We start from the raw sequence: 19,111 nt of genomic DNA, 5'->3' as shown, positions 1-19,111 counted from the left end.
TCGCTAACAAAACCTTATATTCAACAAGTTTCTTGTCTAACAATATAGGAGTGATATAACATCTTACAATACATCTTTCTGAAACAAACCTGTATTAAAATCCTAGGTCAGGCCTTAGGAGGACTGAATCCAAATATACGCCAAAATATGGGGATGACTTGTGGCTAGCGGCAGACGCCAACCAAGATTCGATACATTGTATATTTCCCTTGTACTTACAGAATTTTTGGGCATTAAGATCCTAAGCCAAGAGAGAGACAGCCCAGATCGTCCGCTAAGGTCCCTAAGCGATCATTTAGCCGGAAAATGAATATTGAGTCCCCACATGCAGTGACTTTCAAAAAAATTTTGCAAGAATCAAGAGGGGAAAGGTTAGCGCCCTTCAACATTTGTTATAAAAATGTAATTATTGGAGTTAGGCAAAGGCAAGTTTGATTCACTAGTGCTTCTCTCTAAGATAAATGCAGGTTGTTTTAGAGTAGGAAGAGTTGTGTCATTGCAAAGAATGAAAACTATTGTAGCCATGGATGGCCTATCATTTGGTTGTTCTTGAGCACATAGGAGACCCACATGAATGCATCTCATCACTTGCGAGGGACTGCTGATTGAGTCTGCTGTCCTTGAATCCAGCAACTCCATTGTTTTTCCCTCATTCCACAACTGCCATGCCTGAAACAAACGTGTGGTTGTTTATGTAAGGATAATCTTTTTAAAATAATGAAAGCGAAGATCCAATAATTTCTGCTTACATAACCCAATAGGTTCGGATGGGTTTTATGGTGATAAAAGCCGGTGTTCCTTTTACTACTAATGATCTCTAGTAATAAGACTGCAAAGCTGAAGACATCAGATTTCTCCGAAAATAATCCTTCCATTGCATATTCAGGAGACATATAGCCACTGCAAAAGCCAAAGCATACCTGTAAGTATAGAAAGCACAAAAGTACATTGTCATGTACAATGTGCATGCTCATGAACCCAAGATAACACCAGTGAAATGTGAAGGCATTAAAATTACAAGGATAAATAATTACCGAACAAGGATGTGTCAAGAGAGAGTGAGATATGACATGTTGGACCATGTTTTAATAAAACAAAACAAATTGATTGAATAAGAATTATATATCTGACCAGAATAATTGAAATAGGCTTTGTAAAGTATTTATGGTAAATAGGGGCGATTCGAGGGTGATCGTGGTTTTGTTTGTTATGAAGTCTTATTTATAAATTGCAAGGATTCCAAGAATTACACTTAGAGGTATGTGAAGTCAGCAATTCCCCATTGTGGGCCGTCACTCTACATCGACGGGGGCTCCGTCGGAGTGAGAAAATCGATTCTTTTATCTTGTTTGGTTGGCCTGTTTGACAAGGAAGTTGGGGGGTGTGATCGGATTGAAGAATGGGCAGCTCAAGCATAGAATATGTCTTGTGGGGTTGGAGTTACTCCCTTATCGAATTCACTTCTTTTGTTTAGGTTCCCTTATCAGGCAGAGGCTTAGCAGGTGTTGAAGGAAAGCCGACAGCAATGGGGTTCTGTAACTCTATGGATCGATGTGTGGTCTTTCAGAGTTGGTTGTTGTGAGGTTCTCAAAGGCAAATGCCTTAAACAGATCCAGCTGTTTGGTCTTCCTCTTCATTTATGGTGTCACGCCCTTTTTGTTGAAGTAGGGGATTTGTGTGGTGGTTTCATGAACATTGTTGCTGACGAAACGAGGGACACCGAGAGTGTCCGAATCACAGTGAGAATTAGATCAGTTTGTCTGCCATTTGTGTTTATCAACGACGACACCTTTTGTTATAAGGTTGCGATTTGGGAAGAAATCTCGCTGGAGTTGGTTCCTTCGATGGAGAGTCTTGAAAGTAGTGATGGGTCACATCTTAACAAAGGGGATAAAGGGGTGTTGCAGATCCGGTAATGGATGAAGGATAGAGAGGTACAAAGAACGGTGAAATATGTGGAGGAAGATCAAGTGGTAGTCACGTGCCGGTTAAATGCGTTGATGATGACAAACAGAAAGATGCACGTGGCGGTCATTCAGGCCTTTATCCAGATCCTTCCTTATCCTTATCTATAAGGGTTGGTGAAGAGATCGGGTTGGGCCGTAAGTCTGATTAGGCTAAAAGTGATATAGGCCGTACGGTGCATCATAGGCCTATTAAATACGGACTATTTAAGCCCAAACCATTTTCGGATAGATTTGGGCCTTAAACAGTCCACACCAAACGAAGGGTTCTTAAAAATGGATCCAACTCCTTATCCGTTTATTTTTTTATTAACCTAAAATCTGGTATGGGGCCAGACTTAAATGAACAAGCCCAAGTTCAGGTTTAGGCCCATTCCTCCTCTTTTTCTTTTTTACGGCATGGGTCGCTGATGAAGAAAATAAAGCGAAATTCGCCGACTGCATTTGTCGGCCAGCAAGGCTCTAGATGGACACGCAAAGAAAAACAAAAGTGGGTAGCACGCCCTACTGCTTCTACTCCAGGTTTGAATCCTATTGCTTTTCCTCATAAATCTTTCTCCTCTCCTACTTCGTCTGAGGTTTTAAGAAGGGGTGCTAGTTTTGTGGAAGAGAGTTCTGTTCAATAGAAGGATTGTTCTGGTGACATTGTTCCACGGATGGAAGGGTCATTGTCTTCAATGAACTTGGTTGGCAGTGGAGAATGTTGTAATGGAGTGACCGTATGTATTGGAAAGGACTTGCTTTTCAAGCTAACAGATGATTATCTGTGTCATTGATCTAAGAACTTAGGCTTTTTATCGCTCTGAAAGGACTAAGCTGTTTACCATCAGAAACTGAAGCTAATAATGTTCTTGATTTAATGAAGATTGTTACAAAGGAGGCTGGAACAGAGATGGATTTACAGTTGAATGTGTCTGGGAACGGTGAATAGAGTGAAGGGGAAGAGTTTGCTGTTCAGGTTCCTTCGCAACAGGTTTGTCCTCATGATTTTCACCCTTGGACGGAAATGGATTTTCCTAACATTGATTTAATGGAACCTCTGACAGTTGTGCACCCTGATTGCTCAGAAACGACTGATGATTTAGGCATGAAATAGGTTAATGACAATATTGGTATGGTTAGTGCTGCTTTGGGTGTTTCTTCTGAGGGTGATGTTGATCGTACTCAGTCCATTCTTTATGCTATTGTGACAGGAAATGAAATTACAAAGACTTATCACAGCAATAAACTTGGCAAAAATAGATCACAATAGAAAGGGGAACAGGAGATGAAGAACCTTATTTCCAATGTCAATTATGAGGGGAAGGATGGAGTATCCAAAGAAAGGGGAAGGACTAGAAGTGGGAAATGGGGGAGAGGTAAGGAGATGATCATTTTTGGTTCTTAATGAAGCTACGACTTATTATATGGAATGTCCGTGGTCTAAATGATCCCAATAAAAGAAGGGTGGTTAAGGTTGCTTTGAGGCAGTGGAACGCTCATGTTATATGCTTGCAAGAAACCAAGATGGCTGCTATGTCTGACGAGGTGGTAAGGAGTATCTGTGGAGGAAGGTTTGTTGAATGGGAAACTTTAAATGCTTCCGGCACATCAGGCGGAATTCTTATTTTGTGGGAATGAAGATGGTTGTCCAGAACGAATAGCTGGAAAGGGCACCATTCTTTGTCATGTGTGTTTCAGATGGAGGATGATAATTTCAAATAGGTCTTTTCTGGAGTTTATGGACCTGTTATTGATTGTGATAGACCAGCCTTTTGGGAAGAGCTCAGCTTTGTTAAGGAATTGTGGTCATTGCCTTGGTGTTTAGGCGGAGATTTTAATTCTGTTAGGTCTCCGTTTGAGAGATCTATTGGGGGTAGGTGGTCTTTGGAGATGACCCAGTTTTCTGATTTCAACGATGGCCGTTTCCTTAATTTGCCATTGGAAGGGGCTGCTTTTACTTGGTCTAATGGTATCATTTTCTCAAGGTTGGATCGGTTCCTGATTTCTGGGGATTAGGAAAAAAAAGTTCCTGGATGTTACTCAGGCGGCTTTGGTTAGGGTAACGTCCGATCATATACCCTTAGTTATTGATTGTGGAGGGATGAGATCCAGACTTATGCCTTTTCACTTTGAAAATATGTGGTTTAGATCTGAGGATTTTCAAAGGAAAGTTCAGTCTTGGTAGGGGGAAGCATCTTTTACAGGTTCTCCTAGCTATGTTTTAGCTAGGAAGTTTCAGGTTCTCAAATTTGAACTTAAGAAATGGAACAAAGAGGTGTTTGGGAATCTCGAATGGAAGAAGAATAGAGTTTTGGCTGACATTGCTGAACTTGACCGTGTTGACGAGCTGGGGCAAGACGTGGAATCTTTACGCTCTAGAAGAGCGTCTTGTCAAGCAATTTTTGTGGAGATTGCTGTTATAGAGGAGATTTCGTGGCGTCAGAAATCTCGGGCACTGTGGCTTAAAAAAGGTGACCGTAATACAAAATTCTTTCACAGACTTGCTAACATCTATAGAAGATGTAATCACATTGGGCATATCCGTGTGAATGTTACAGAGTTGTGGAAAGAAGATGAGGTGTGTAGGGGAATTGTTTCTTTTTATCAGCAGCTTTATATTGAGTCTTTGGAATGGAGACCTAAACTTGATGGGTTGCATTTCAATTCAATTTCTTCGCTAGATAATGACGGGTTTGAGGTTCCTTTTATTGAAGAGGAAGTTCTTAAGGCGTTATCTAGTTGTAACGGGGATAAAGCTTGGTGGTGGTGGTCGTCGTCGTCATCCTACCACAAGCTTAGAGAGTGTGCATTGAGGCGAGGGCCAAGTTTTACATTTATAGAAACCACTACTACCTTTCACTATAAATATAGCTAGGGCGAGTAGAAATCGTCCCAAGGGATTGTGACGGTCAAACAAGGTTATGGAATCGCTATTAGGGTTAGTAGGTCGAGTGATCAAACAATTGGTTGGTTGGTTGATTAGACTAGAGAGCAACTAAATTAAACTAAGTGATAACAAAAGAATGCAACTAAGAGCAAATAAGAGAGAGAAGAGTCTTAGGGTTTAGAGATCACCACCAAGCAATGCATTTCTATATCATTGACAAGTGATTAATGAGGGCAAATGGTATGTTGCAATATTGGTGTGTGTGTGTGTTTGGTTGATTCAACAAGCAAGGATAACTAGTTAAGCATGTATTGTCTAAACATCATGTGAAAGGCACAATATATCTAAGCAATGAAGCACATATTGTCTAAACAACATGTGAAAGGCACAATAGATCAAAACAAGTCATTAATCATTTCATTAAGCTCATAATCTAAATACAACACAAGGTTAGAGACATATGCTACTTGCATTCAAAAGCATGGATCATCAAACAACAAGCATATATTGTCCTCCCATTTAACACTACACTACAACTACACTACATCTACACTACGAGCATGAAAATAAACTAAGGGAGAGGCACAATCCATCAAGGAGTAAATATGAACCATCAAGAAAATCACAACAGCATTCCATTAAGCACTATATTTTGACAATCTCTAAATCTATAGCATTAATACACATAGACATGCATCAATAACACAAAATTTAGAGACAAGCACATGAACATCTATTCTAACATACATAGACATATGGATAGAATGAAATGATCAATTGAAAGCATTTAACCACATAAATCATTGAACAATCAAGATCTATATATATCATAGTGTCAAAACATTAATTACAACACTAATCCCTCAATAATACACAAGATTAGGATATAGAAAGCATACTTGGGGCTAACTCTAGCCCCAAGAGGATGTGTAGCCACTCATAGTGATGTTGCTCCAATCCTCAGGGGCTAACTCCATGAAAGAAATATGTTCCTTGTTGATGAAGAACTCCCCCTTTTGTGTCTCTAGCCTCCTCCTTCTCTAAGCTTGCTCTCTAAGAGATGATATGATATGATATTGGCTCCCTCTTGTAAAAAGCAATCCTTATCCTTATATAGGTAGGTCAAATGACACCCAAAATGAGCTGGGGTCGTGCACACAATATTCCCAAATGATTGGATAAAGGACAACTTTCAATGAGCTGGAAATTTAACTTTTTTGTACTGGAGGAAGTTCGATCGATCGAACCTTGGACTTGGATCGATCGAACTTGGCTGAGATCTATCAAACTTAGGCTGGATCGATCTTCAATGGTAGCGCTTTTTAGATAAAGTCAAATCTGAGATATTTTGAAGATATTTTTGGGAAAAGGACAAAAGTGGTTGGTAGGGTGGTACAACTAGATAAGATCAATCATTTGGATAAGGACAAAGCAGTTCAATCGATCGAAGAATGGTGTTGGATCGATCGAACTTTTGAGATCTCTGAAAATGTCATCATGGCTCTGATCCATCTTGAAGTGCTGAGATCGATCATGTTGGATTGATCGAACTTTGATCTGAGATCGATCGAAGATGTTGATTTCCACCTTTTTCTTCCTTTTGCTTCCACTTGACTCCTTTCTTTGATTCATCCCAGAATTGCTTCAGTTAAGCTCTTATTTGGCTGAATTAGCTTATTTTCGGAATAAGTGCCTGAAAATGGAAATAATACGAAATCAATCTAAAACGGTAAAGTAAGATAAATAAAGGTACTAGAATACCTAAGCTTAAGGGGTTTAAATACGCACTTTTCAGCACTCATCACACCCCCAAACTTAAATATTGCTAGTCCCTAACAATGAACTAGAAAGTAAAGGAATGAAATGAACAACTATACAAGTATGAATCTAGAAAATAATAAATGGATAATGCCACTTTCGTAGGGAACATGATTGCATTTAGCATATGCAACAAGCCTTTTAAACCCCTAGTGGACGAGTGAAGTCTCGTGAGGGTTTTCAGAAATGATACCCACAAACATTAAGCTCATTCTTTCAAAAGAGGTACTAATATTGCAAACAAGTATTGGGAGAAAACTACCTCAAGTATGCAATTTTTCAAACATTTCCAAGCAATCTCCCAAAATCTCAACATCAAGCAAGCAAGTATGGTCCTCCACACATCAAGAAAATGATCATGCAAATCAAGACAACTCTAGAATCCTTTTTGAGTGGACCGGCATCAAATGTTTTGCTATCTTAGCCAACTAGAGAAATGATCACATCCTTACCCTCAAACTAGCACACAAATTTAGTACCGATCATTAAGACAAAAAGTGGACCTTTTATCAAAGCTTTATTATTCTAGGTGCGTTTATTTGGATCGATCAAACTTGGCTGAGATCTATCGAAATTAGGCTGGATCGATCTTCAATGGTAGCACTTTTTGGATAAAGACAAATCTGAGATATTTTGAAGATATTTTTGGGAAAAGGACAAAAGTGGTTGGTAGGGTGATACAACTAGATAAGATCAATCATTTGGATAAGGACAAAGCAGTTCAATCGATCGAAGAATGGTATTGGATCGATCGAACTTTTGAGATCTCTGAAAATGTCATCATAACTCTGATCCATCTTGAAGTGCTGAGATCGATCATGTTGGATCGATCGAACTTTGATCTGAGATCGATCAAAGATGTTGATTTTCACCTTTTTCTTCCTTTTGCTTCCACTTAGCTCCTTTATTTGATTCATCGCAGAATTGCTTCAATTAAGCTCTTATTTGGCTGAGTTAGCTTATTTTCGGGATAAGTGCCTGAAAATAGAAATAATACGAAATCAATCTAAAACGGTAAAGTAAGATAGATAAAGGTATTAGAATGCCTAAGCTTAAGGGGTTTAAATACGCACTTTTCAGCGCTCATCAAAGCTCCTGGGCAGATGGTTTTACTATGCGATTTCTTAAGGAGGGCTGGGAGGTGGTGCGCAGTGAGGTGATGAACACCTTTCAGGTTTTTCATTCTCATGGCACTTTTGAAAAATCTTTGAATGCTTCTTTTATTGCCCTTATTCCTAAGAAGGGTAACACCTTTGATATTAAGGATTTTAGACCAATCAGTTTAGTGGGTTGCATGTACAAGCTTATCACCAAAGTTCTCGTTCTTAGAATGCGGAATGCATTGGATGGAATTATTTCAGAATCACAAAATGCTTTTGTTGAGGGATGGCAGATCTTGGATTCTGTCCTTATTGTAGGGGAATGTTCTGACTCTAGGTTGACAAGTGGTGTTCCTGGTATTTTATGCAAACTTGATATTGAGAAAGCCTATGATCATGTGAATTAGAAGTTTCTTCTTTACCTGCTTCGGAGGATGGGGTTCAGAGATAGGTGGATTAAATGGATAGAAACTTGTATCTCGTCCATTATGTTTTCAGTGCTTGTGAACGGATCTCCCGCTGGTTTTTTTACAAGTTTGCGTGGTTTGAGACAAGGAGACCCCCTTGTCCTTCTTATTTCTTATTATCATGGAGGGATTAAGTAGATTAATGAAAAGAGCTGAGGATCTGGGTTTTATCAGGGGTTTCAGAGTTGGTAGAGAAATTGCCAATCATATAGAGATTTCCCATTTGTTGTTCGCTGACGATACCTTAGTTTTTATGATGCTGACATCTCTCAATTGAGATACTTGAGGTACATTCTTACTTGTTTCCAAGCGGTGTCCAATCTTAAGATCAATGTGGGAAAGAGTGTCATTATTCCAGTGGGGGATGTTCTAGATATCTCCTCTTTAGCTGCTATTCTTGGATGTAGAGTGGGCATTTTTCCACTTACTTATTTGGGACTGCCTTTGGGGGTTTCCTCCAAGATAGTGGGGAGTTGGGATCTGGTGATCAATAGGTATGAAAAGAGATTGGCAGGATGGAAAAAACAATATCTTTCGAAATGAGGGGAAGGTCACTCTTATTAAGAGTACCCTCTTATCCCTTCCCTCTTATTTTTTTATCTCTGTTTTAGATTCCATGTTCTGTTGCTAAACGGATTGAAAAAATTCAGCGTGACTTTCTTTGGGGTGGAAGAGGAGAGGAATTCAAGTATCATCTTGTTAATTGGGACCAAGTTTGGAAACCTTTGAAATTTGGTGGATTAGGCATTCGAAAGTTGGTCCCTTTCAATAGAGCTTTATTGGGTAAGTGGTTATGGAGATTTGGTAAAGAGCGTCATCATCAGTGGAGAAGAGTTGTATCGTGTCGTTTTGGGGAGGAGAGTGGGGGTTGGTCCTCTTGTCCTGTTTCTGTCACGGGAAGCGTTGGCGAGTGAAAATTCATTCGAAAAGGTTGGGATGTGTTTTCAACCCACATCAGATTCAAAGTTCGTAATGGTAGGTACGTTCACTTTTGGGAAGATTTGTGGTGTGGTAATCAGCTACTGTCTTTTTCTTTTCCTCTGTAACGACTCGAGTTTTTCAACCCTGGTATGTCAGCGATGACCCGAAAGTTGACCCGGTAACGGATCCAAAATGCAGAAGCAAAAGGTAAACCAAGGACTCTAGAGATATAAATCATCCCTAGAACACCAATGTGATCTTTCATGAAGTCACAGAATTCAAGGAAAAGCGAGTGGTCAAACGAGAGTCAAAACGAGCAAAATTCGCTAATGAAGGGCAAACTGGTCAATTCATAATCAAGAGGAGAAATTTGACTCCAAGCAAGTCAAATGAGGTCCATACAACCTATGTTAATCATTTCACAACATTTCAAGAGGTTCTAAGAACTTTGGACAAGAATCCCACAAAACGCCCTTTCCCAGTTTAAGCGAAAACTAACACTCTCTCACTAAAACATGAATAACTCCCACTATGTTTGGAATCTGAGAATAGTATTAGTACCATTGGAAATCTGACTCAAAATTCATGAATTTAGGCTTAAGAATCACCCCATTTGGGTTAGAAATGAAAGAGATATGGCCGTTTGAAGTTGGAACTTCAATACTCAAACAGCTGAATGCAAGCTATTTAGGTCAACCGAAATAGCCATTTCGGTCGACCGAAATGACCAGAAAATTTCCAGAACTCCTAAAAATGAAGAAAAATCATTTAGGTCGACCGAAATGATGAATCGGTCGACCGAAATGGACCTGAAACTTGATTTTGGCTACTAGAATGCAAGTTTTACTGTACAAATGAAGCCCAAAAGGTTTTGGTCGACTCGGCCGAAATGACTCGAGAAAGGGCAAAATTTCCTGTTACGCACTAGAAATGAAGAGAAGTCCCTAAGCTTCATTTGAATTCCCCATGACATGTTCAATTTTCATTATATGCTAATGTGTGATGGTGTGAATATACACGCAAGTGTAATATGACATTTTAAACATATTCCAATGGCCTACGGCTTCATTACATCTCATTTACAAAATTTGACATGCCAAACCTTCCAGTAGATAAAAATACATTTTCAAGCAAAATAAGGCACCAATTGAATACAAGTGCAAATATAAACTTGCTTGGCCATTGGCCTCATGTCATACATATCAAATACCTTACAAAAAGGATACTTATGTATACATTACATATTTAGAATAAAAATACAAGTTTTATCATAAGAGGCCACAAATCAACCAAGGCAGATGAAGTCTCCAAGTCTTGAATCCTGTACCTGAAAAATGTCCCCACTACGTGGGTGAGTAACATAAAGCTACTTATAGGAGATGAGCATGCATCGACCTAGCATTTTATAATTATATCACCTTAAGGTGAAACGTGTTAAAGGGGCTCATGCCACCTAACGCCTATGTCAAAGTGAGACTCATGGATCATTCTAAGCTACTCATACAATTTAAAGTGAACACCGGCATACAAGTATACATGCTCAAGTATACTAAACAATGTTAAAACATGTTCTACAACATACAAGCATACATTTCCAAGTATACTAAACCTTTTAAAGACAAGTCATGCAATGTCTAAGCATATTTACACAAGTATGCATTTTATATGGAAATCTCGTAAGTCAAGTACATAACACAAGTATGCTAAGCTAATAGGATTTCGCACATGATAAGTATACTAAATGAAGTTTAAATCACGAAGCAAGTATCTAAGTTCAAGTATACTAAATAGGATTCAAATATCCAAAGCAAGCATTAATCCTCAAGTTATAAGTAATCCATGATTAATAACTTGAAATTAAATGCAAAACCAAATTGTGGAAAAACTAGGACATGTGGTCGCTATACCAAGTAGGTATTTTCAGGTAATTATGACCCACAAGGTACCACCTAGTGCGCACTTATGACTTATAAGACTCTTGTCTCCGTACTAGAGCCAAACCCTAGCTATCACATAAATTATGTCCTTACAAGCTTTTCAAAACTAATAAGTTCAAAATTTATACCAAATCAAATGCAAGTTACCACATTCCATGCACAAGTAAGGTTGAATCCACACAATTCATGTCCTAGAATTCAAGTCTAAATAGCATATGACATGTCATGTCCTCAATATGCAATTTATACACAAAGCAAGAATATTTTACAACAATTGAGCCACATTACCATCCTAAGTCACAAGTACTAAATAAGCTCCAATTTAATACCTAGCTTCCAAGGTAAACAATTGTAATATTCTAACAAGTTATATACCTACACAAGATGTATTTAAGCAAGCCATTCAAGACAATGATATCACATATCATACTAAGTCAAATTACCATCCTTAGAGATGACAAGTACTAATTTTACAACAAGTTAGTAGCATGCTTACAAGGTAATTAAACATATTACATTTCAACAGGTTATCAACCTAACATGAAAAGTCTCTAGATTTCAAATCAATTCCAATTAGGCTCAAATTAATATATGTTAAAGGTCATAACATGGTCTTAACATATATCATACCCAAAATCAATTTAAGCGACTACAACACTTAAAATAAAATTAATTAATTTTTTACTAGATTTTCAAACATATCTAAATGTCCTCAATTAAATATATATGTTGAAGAACTCACCAAGACCTACTTTAATATCACATTACAAGTTGATTACATGCTTATTTCAACTATGTGAATTAAACTTTCATAAAAGATAAATATTAAATAAGTTTTGCAATTCTTATTCAAATGCTCTAAATTTAATATATGTTACTCAACATATCAAGGCCTAATTTACTAGCATGCTATAATTTAATTCTAAACTATATACAATCATTAGAATGAAATCCTATACATAGAAAATAATTAAATTAAATTCTAGGATTAATACAAGGCATGCATACAAGTTGTATAAACCCATAAAATAATCAATACAACTCAAATATAAACCTATAACATCCCCTACCTCATTTTGAGATGAAATCTCAAATTCCCACCGAAAGAAATATGCTCTGAATCCTACGATACTCTTAGGTTATGCTGGGGACAACGCCGTGATCATTAAACTCCAAAGAGGACCTACCAAAATCCCAACTTGATCTCAAACCCGAACTCAAGATTTGGCCAAAAACGAGTTCTAATAAGGGGGAAAGGTAGAGCACAACGAGGGGAATGATAAACGTTAAGGCCGAAGAGTTTTCACTAAGGAAATCAAGTGGAGGAGAAGAAAGAATGATGGCAGCCCCTTAGGCTCCCATGGTTTCAGGCCAAGAAGGTGAAGAAGGTGATGGAAATTTGACCTTTTGACTTAAGACCCCCTATTTATAGAAAAACCCTAAAAGTACCCTGGCCCCGCTAAGTCCGGAAAAGTAGAATTTGAGTAGACGCGATCAAACGGCAAAACTCTGTGAACAAAAAAGATTCAAAATGAGAAAATATGAACAACGGAAGAAACGACGTCGAAAACTGAGTCCCGAGCAGAGAGATATGCCCCAAACAAATTCGGCGGCAACTTGGTCCACAAACCCTGAAACTGGAGAAAAATGACCAGAAGGAAATTTTATGAGTACACGACTCGATGAAATGTGAAATTGAATCCCGTACGGGAATCCAGGCTCAAGACAAGGTATTTTGCAATAACTTTCGTTAATTGCACAATGGCCACTACAAAAAGGGTTAACTGCAAAACTGCCTCAGAATGAAAATATCTTCCTTAGATACCCCTAAAATAAAATATCTTCAAAAGATATTTATGAAAAATACTCAAGAAAAGAAAAAGATTCTAAAGAACTGTGCATCCATGCCCCTATGGACATCGGGAGCAATCAGAGTACTTTACTGCAAAAATAAAGATACGTATTTCGTGAAAACCACTTAGAATGAAGATACGTGAAGTCAAAAACTAACTCCGAACACAAGGAGTGAGGTTATGCTAACCAAGTGACAAACGGGGAAAAGACAAAATAGGGAAAAGGACAAAACAGGGAAAACGACGAAAAGTGAATAGTGTTGAAAAACGAAAAATGTGAAAATGACTCTGTCCTTGAAGGAAGTTGTCAATCCAAGGGAAAGAGTCTTAGAAACCATTTTCGAGCACTCGAGACGACACTAAGTGATGAGAAATTGAACTCAGAAAAAGAAATTTCAACGAAAAAAAAATTCATCCATAAAATTCTGAGGAAAAAGGAAGGGAAGAAAATGACCGGGTCATTACATCCTCGCCTTTTCAGTATTGCCGAAAACAAGCATTCTTATGTAGTTGATTGTTATCATCTTGATAACAGTGGGGTTACGTGGGATGTGCGTTTTAGGCACTCATTAGAATGATGTTGGCAATGGTTGTGATGATATTTTGTGGGTGCCTTCCCCTCATGGTAGATATGGAGTACGATCCATGTTCATGTGTTTGTCCAACTTTAATGGCCAGGAATTCCCTTGGAAGTTTATTTGGCACTCTAAAGCTTCTCTTAGAGTGGCATTTTTTGTTTGGACTGCCACCTGGGGAAGGATTTTGACATTGGATAATTTGAGAAATAGGGGTAATACTATTGTGAGTTGGTGTTGTTTATGCAAAATAGATGGAGAGTCCATGGATCACATTCTCATGCATTGTCCTGTTGTGTTTGATTGTTGGAATTTAATTTTCAGCATCTTCAATATTCAGTGGGTGATGCCTAAACACTCTTTTCAATTAATCAACGCATGGAGAAGATGTCCAGTTAAAGGTCATGCACGTGCTTATTGGAGGACTGTCCCACATTGTATTTGGTGGTGTATCTGGTGAGAGAGAGAATCAACATAAATTTTGAAGGGAAAGAATCAACTATTGCTCACTTAAAATCTCATATTCTCCGTTCTCTCTTTTGTTATGTTAGAGTAAGCGCTTGCTCCTCGATTGCTGGTCTTTTTGACCTTTTGCATTCTATTGGTCCTTAAGGTTTTTGTTTTTCTGTATTAAGGACACGTTCCCCTCTTGAACGTTTTTCTAATATATTTTACTTATCAAAAAAAAAAAAAAAAAAACATCAAACTTACTAAGTTCCGACAATTCTATTGGTGTTTGCTAGAGTTTGATTCCCCATAACAATCCTGGCCATGCCAAAATCAAAAATCTTTGAGTTCATTTCCTCGTCTAGGAGAATATTGCTCGCCTTGAGATCTTGGTGAATGATCCTTAATCAAGAATCACGATGAAGATAAAGAAGCTCTCGAGCAATCCCCTCAATTATGTTACATCTTTGATCCTAGTTCAGTATTGCCTTTTTACTTGAACCTAATCCAAAAAAAAAAAAATCTTTACAATTCTACAGATATTTGATTTTGCAATATCTCACCCCAACTGCACAAGATTCAAAATATGAGTTTCGGATGCGTCGCTAATTCTTGTGACCAATAACATATCCTAATTTCCAATATTTTATATTGATGCAGCAGAAAACAAACCAAAGAGGAAGGTGTCCAAGCTGCTGTTTGGCATGAACTCGCAGAGCAACATTTTCTCATCTCCCTCAATACAAAAGCCAAGTAGCTTCACAAGGTTCCTGTGTTGGAGTTTGGAAATTAATATGACCTCATTCCTGAACTCTTCTATGCCTTGTCCCGAGCTCTTTGAAAGTCTTTTGACAGCAAGCTCTTGTACACTTGGTAGCTTACCCTGGGAGGAATCATTTAACCTATAAAAATGCATATATACATATATATATATATATATATATATATATATATGTATATATGCATTTTTATAGGTTAAATGATTCCTCCCAGGGTAAGCTATATATATATATGTATATATATATTTTTTTAAGTCTGAAAATGAAATAATGATAAAGCCCCTTATTCGTCTCTTTTCACCTGAATTTTCAATTAGACATTGCTAAATTCAAGTCCATCCTTAACAACATGAAGTTTTTAATATCAATATAAAAATGTTGAAGTTGCAAATGTACTGATTGCCTTCAAAGGTTTGAGATGGACATAAGAAAAATCAATTTGCAATCCAACCACAACTAAGAAACATCAAATAAATGTGATGTTGTTGGTGTAAGCAAAATTAATCATTGTTGGCTAAGGCTAGGAAAAAATTGCATAAGAGAGCGCCCTAACATCAATCAGATGTCCTCCCCAAACCATAAAACTAATTCCATTTGAATGTGCAAATGCAACACAAGAACAGTTCTTCAAGCAAAGATCACCACAATCTATAGCGTCATTCAAAGCCGAGTAATCTGAGAAGTCTGGTAGTTTTACTCCTGTCAGCTTTATAAAACGGTCTGCTATGCTATCATGAATGCTCGAATTCCTCTCACACTGTAGTTTAACTCTTCTTATACAACCACCTGTCCAATTTTCACGGTGCCATTCTTCTGTAGACGTTGGTTCATACCCTCTCAAACAATTGCATATTGGGGAGTTCGTATCATTACAGATCCCAAATGAGCCACATGTACCGTAAATATCACAGGGACCTTTGGGTGCAATCTCATTATTTACCCATTTGCTAGTCTCTGCATCCCAGTTCATTTGAATTAAAGCTCCCAGAGAACTCAAAAACAATGGAAATGACGGCAAGGTTAAAGAATACACAAAATAGATTGTTCCTGCCTGATTATCCGTGATAACAGTAAAGCCTGTAAGGTAGTTTGTGTCCATATCTGAAATTCCTATGAAGCTCATCCCATTCCACGGCCCACTTCTCCAGTATTTCACTGATCTGTTTAAGATCACACCTTCTGGCAGTTCACCAGGCTCCATAACTAAAACAGAACTTCCAGGTGATGGATCCTTGTCATTCTTCCATGATGTTAAAAATAAACTTTCCCGTCTTAGTGTTCAATCCCAGCTTCATGCCCGGCAACAAAGTATCTGATGGATGACTGAAGCTTTCCCATAAGACACTTCCGTTTGATTTGTTTTCAATAAGAACAAGATTACCTGAAGCACGAAGTACCGCAATTGTACCATTTGATGCAGCAGAAGCTAGCTTTGTGGACCAAACTGTGTTGAATCTGTCATCGATGAGCACCAAATTCCCATCCCTTCCGATCACTAGAACTCCAGACGTTTCCGTCAATGGGTTATCACTGTTTGCAAGCCAAACAACTTTTTCAACGGGGAGTCCTGTGTACCATATACCCACATATCTTACATGAGATGCATTAGGACTAAAGAAGCCCAGCTCAAAGACTTCAACTAAGGTTTGACCATCCAATACTTGTTGGGTTTTAGAAATGGTGTCTATTGCTAAACAAGATAGTAATAGGGAGATGTGAATGAACAGGAGGAACCAAAGTATTGCAGCAAAGTTTTTGTTGGAATTGATCATTTTGTATTGAGTAGAAGGAAAAATAGTAAGGTGTGTGAAACAAGTTGTTTCTTGTTCAAAGAAAAACAGTTCATGAATTTATTCAGTAGCATGAAGTGACAAAATACTAATAGTAGACTTTTTAACTTGGAATAGGTCAAACTGTTGGGGATGAAAATTCTGGGTACTTCTTAGATTGTTTCTAAAACCAATTTTGTATATAACTCCAATATGTTACATCTTACTGCCTTCCGTTAGATAACCGTTAAAAAGATAGCCCTTAAATGGTCTAGTGACTAGCACGTGAGATATATATATATTTTTTTGTGTAAATATAAAAATGCCCTCAATTATACACTTGTATATGTTGTATATGTGTACATACAATCTCAGTTATACCACTCTCTCTCTCTCTCTCTCTCTCTCTCTCTCTCTATTTGTTAGCATATATGATACCATGATTTATGGTATGACTTACCATAATAGCAGAGATTTGACTATACTATAGAATATGCCATAAAATATGCTTTAGAATAAGTTGTGATTTGATTTTGATTTGATTTAGTTTCCTTTCTTGTAATATGAGCATGTGCTCATTTTATCTATAAATACTAGAACTGTGAATAAGTAATTCATATTATTCAAACCTTTACGCAATTCTCTCTTTTCTCTTCTTTTTATATATTTTTTCTTGGTATCAGAGCCAACACCTTTCCACACCTTTCAGCAGCTTTACTACTTGTGCGATAACTACCTTAGGCTGTTTGTGACATCGTGTGACGCTGCCTACACATGTTTTTTCTGTGTTGCTGTTTTGTGATCGAAAACAGGTATTTTTAAGTTTTACAATTTCTTTTTCACTCTTCTAGGGTTGCGTAAATTGGGATAGTTGGTTTCCAACACCTAAAAGGGCTTGGGTAAAAAAAATTAGTCTACAAAGAGGTTCCGAATATTAAGAAGGAGGCTGTCTGCCTATATGTAAGCGGGCAACGCTCCTTAAAAAAAGTATGTATTTGGATTTTTCGAGAATGGTCTGAGGAGATATTGTTTATGGTCTGAGGAGACCCTTTGATTTATTAACAGAATTTATGGTGTTTTTGGAGTTTTTTTTTTATTGTCGTGTGACTGATTATGGCAGATTCAGGGTCCTTGACTGTTAATTCTCTTTGCTCACGTTCTGTGGGTGGTGGTGCCATTTTTCCCACCAACTCATCAGAAAATCCAAGACTTCAAATCACCACAGTGAAGTTGGATGGTTCCAACTATTTGATTTGGGCATAGTCTGCCAAGATGTTCATTGGTGGCAAAGGCAAGATTGGCTATATTACTGGTTTTAAGAAAGAGCCAGTTGAGTCAGAGAAGGCATATCCACAGTGGTTTGCAAATAACGCTATGGTTATGTCTTGGCTAGTCAATTCGATGCAACCAAACATAGCTGTTGGCTATATGTTTATAACGACTGCTAAGCAGATTTGGGATTCAATTCAACGCACTTATTCTCAAAGGCGGAATAATGCACGAATTTTCCAACTAGGGTGAGATATCACCAGGATTTCGCAGGGTGACTTGACAGTTTCAGGTTACATCGCTAAGCTTCGTGCTATTTGGGAGGAGATGTCATATTATGATTCCTTCCACTCTTGGAAGGATCCAGATGATGCAGTTTTATATGCAGGAATTGTGGAGAAGAATCGAGTGTTTCAGTTTCTTGCCAGGTTGAACGACGAGTTTGAGTATGCTCGTGCTCATTTATTAGGCTTATCTTTATTCCCTACTCTTGAGGATGCATACTCCTATGTGTTGTCAGATGAGAGCCGCCGGACTCATCCATTAGGTGTTGCTTCTGTTGAACGCTTTGCTATGGCAGTTCGGGTTCCCAACCTTTCAGGAACTTTACCATCCCGGTCAGTTCAGAGTACTACCACCTGTCCTCTTCTGGGACGACAACGTGGACGGTGTGACCATTACGGAAAAATTGGTCACATCAAATCTCGTTGTTATGCTCTACATGGACGTCCACTGCAACAGAAACAACAGCCTCGATCCTCTGCACATTCTGTTACACAACCAGTCTCGTTTGAACTCCTAACAACCCTGCCTCTACATCTTCTGCTACAGTTACCTTGACTCAAGCTTGTTTGGACAAGTTCAAGCAATTCTTCAACCAAATGGAGGCATCATCTCAGCCAACCTCCATTTATGCCCACTCAGGTACTATTGCGTCTGCACATAGCGTATCTACATCTTCAACACCATGCATCATTGATTCTGGTGCTTTAGACAATATGACTAGTATGTCCTCACTCTTCCAATCTTATAGTATCTATTTTGGCCAACGCAAGGTCCGCCTTACAGATGGCTCTCCATCTTCCATTGCTGAGAAGGGTCACATATTAGTTACTCCTTCATTAACTTTGTCAAATACACTTCATGTTCCAAAGTTGACTACAAATCTTATTTCTGTTAGTAGCATTACCAAACAATTAAACTGTAGTGTAACGTTCTTTCCCTCTCATTGTATTTTTCAGGATCTGGTGTCAAAACGGACGATTGGTAGTGGGCGTGAAGTGGACGGTTTATGCCTGTTGGATGCTCCTTTGTCACCTTAAGCACATTCAGCTTCATTTTCT

The 19,111-nt window shown here is 38.2% G+C and overlaps 3 protein-coding genes across 3 annotated transcripts; all 3 read right to left on the bottom strand.

Moving 5' to 3' along the window:
- Nucleotides 1–372: 372 nt before the first annotated feature.
- LOC132272369 (G-type lectin S-receptor-like serine/threonine-protein kinase SD1-13) lies at nt 373–893 on the bottom strand. The gene is made up of 2 exons (XM_059773529.1): nt 750–893; nt 373–669 (listed from the first exon to the last, which is right to left on the bottom strand). The coding sequence occupies exons 1-2, from the start codon at nt 891–893 to the stop codon at nt 373–375; spliced, it is 441 nt and encodes a 146-aa protein (XP_059629512.1).
- A 13,704-nt stretch (nt 894–14,597) lies between these two features.
- On the bottom strand, nt 14,598–15,931 carry LOC132272368 (G-type lectin S-receptor-like serine/threonine-protein kinase At1g61370). Its single transcript, XM_059773528.1, has 2 exons — nt 15,308–15,931; nt 14,598–14,834 (listed from the first exon to the last, which is right to left on the bottom strand). The coding sequence occupies exons 1-2, from the start codon at nt 15,929–15,931 to the stop codon at nt 14,598–14,600; spliced, it is 861 nt and encodes a 286-aa protein (XP_059629511.1).
- Nucleotides 15,932–15,965: 34 nt separating this feature from the next.
- LOC132272367 (G-type lectin S-receptor-like serine/threonine-protein kinase At1g11330) lies at nt 15,966–17,677 on the bottom strand. The gene is made up of 2 exons (XM_059773527.1): nt 17,608–17,677; nt 15,966–16,420 (listed from the first exon to the last, which is right to left on the bottom strand). The coding sequence occupies exons 1-2, from the start codon at nt 17,675–17,677 to the stop codon at nt 15,966–15,968; spliced, it is 525 nt and encodes a 174-aa protein (XP_059629510.1).
- Nucleotides 17,678–19,111: the final 1,434 nt, after the last annotated feature.

Source organism: Cornus florida, unplaced genomic scaffold (assembly GCF_030987335.1).
Source record: "Cornus florida cultivar Cherokee Brave unplaced genomic scaffold, ASM3098733v1 CherokeeBrave_3.0.0_Hap2_Chr09, whole genome shotgun sequence".
Taxonomy (NCBI): Eukaryota; Viridiplantae; Streptophyta; class Magnoliopsida; order Cornales; family Cornaceae; genus Cornus; species Cornus florida.
The sequence above is the reverse complement of the archived record's forward strand: the minus strand, read 5'-3'. Positions and strand labels throughout refer to the sequence as shown.

Bases quoted from the DNA above. Each gene is read 5' to 3' on its own strand.
- LOC132272369 (XM_059773529.1), bottom strand. From the start codon at position 893: ATGTCTCCTGAATATGCAATGGAAGGATTATTTTCGGAGAAATCTGAT. The intron at 670-749 runs GTAAGCAGAAAT...CGTTTGTTTCAG, and splicing joins ATCCGAACCTATTGGGTTAT to GCATGGCAGTTGTGGAATGA.
- LOC132272368 (XM_059773528.1), bottom strand. From the start codon at position 15,931: ATGGAGCCTGGTGAACTGCCAGAAGGTGTGATCTTAAACAGATCAGTG. The intron at 14,835-15,307 runs GTTTGGGGAGGA...GATTCCTCCCAG, and splicing joins CAAATGGAATTAGTTTTATG to GGTAAGCTACCAAGTGTACA.
- LOC132272367 (XM_059773527.1), bottom strand. From the start codon at position 17,677: ATGGCACCACCACCCACAGAACGTGAGCAAAGAGAATTAACAGTCAAG. The intron at 16,421-17,607 runs GTCACACGACAA...TATCTTGTTTAG, and splicing joins CCCTGAATCTGCCATAATCA to CAATAGACACCATTTCTAAA.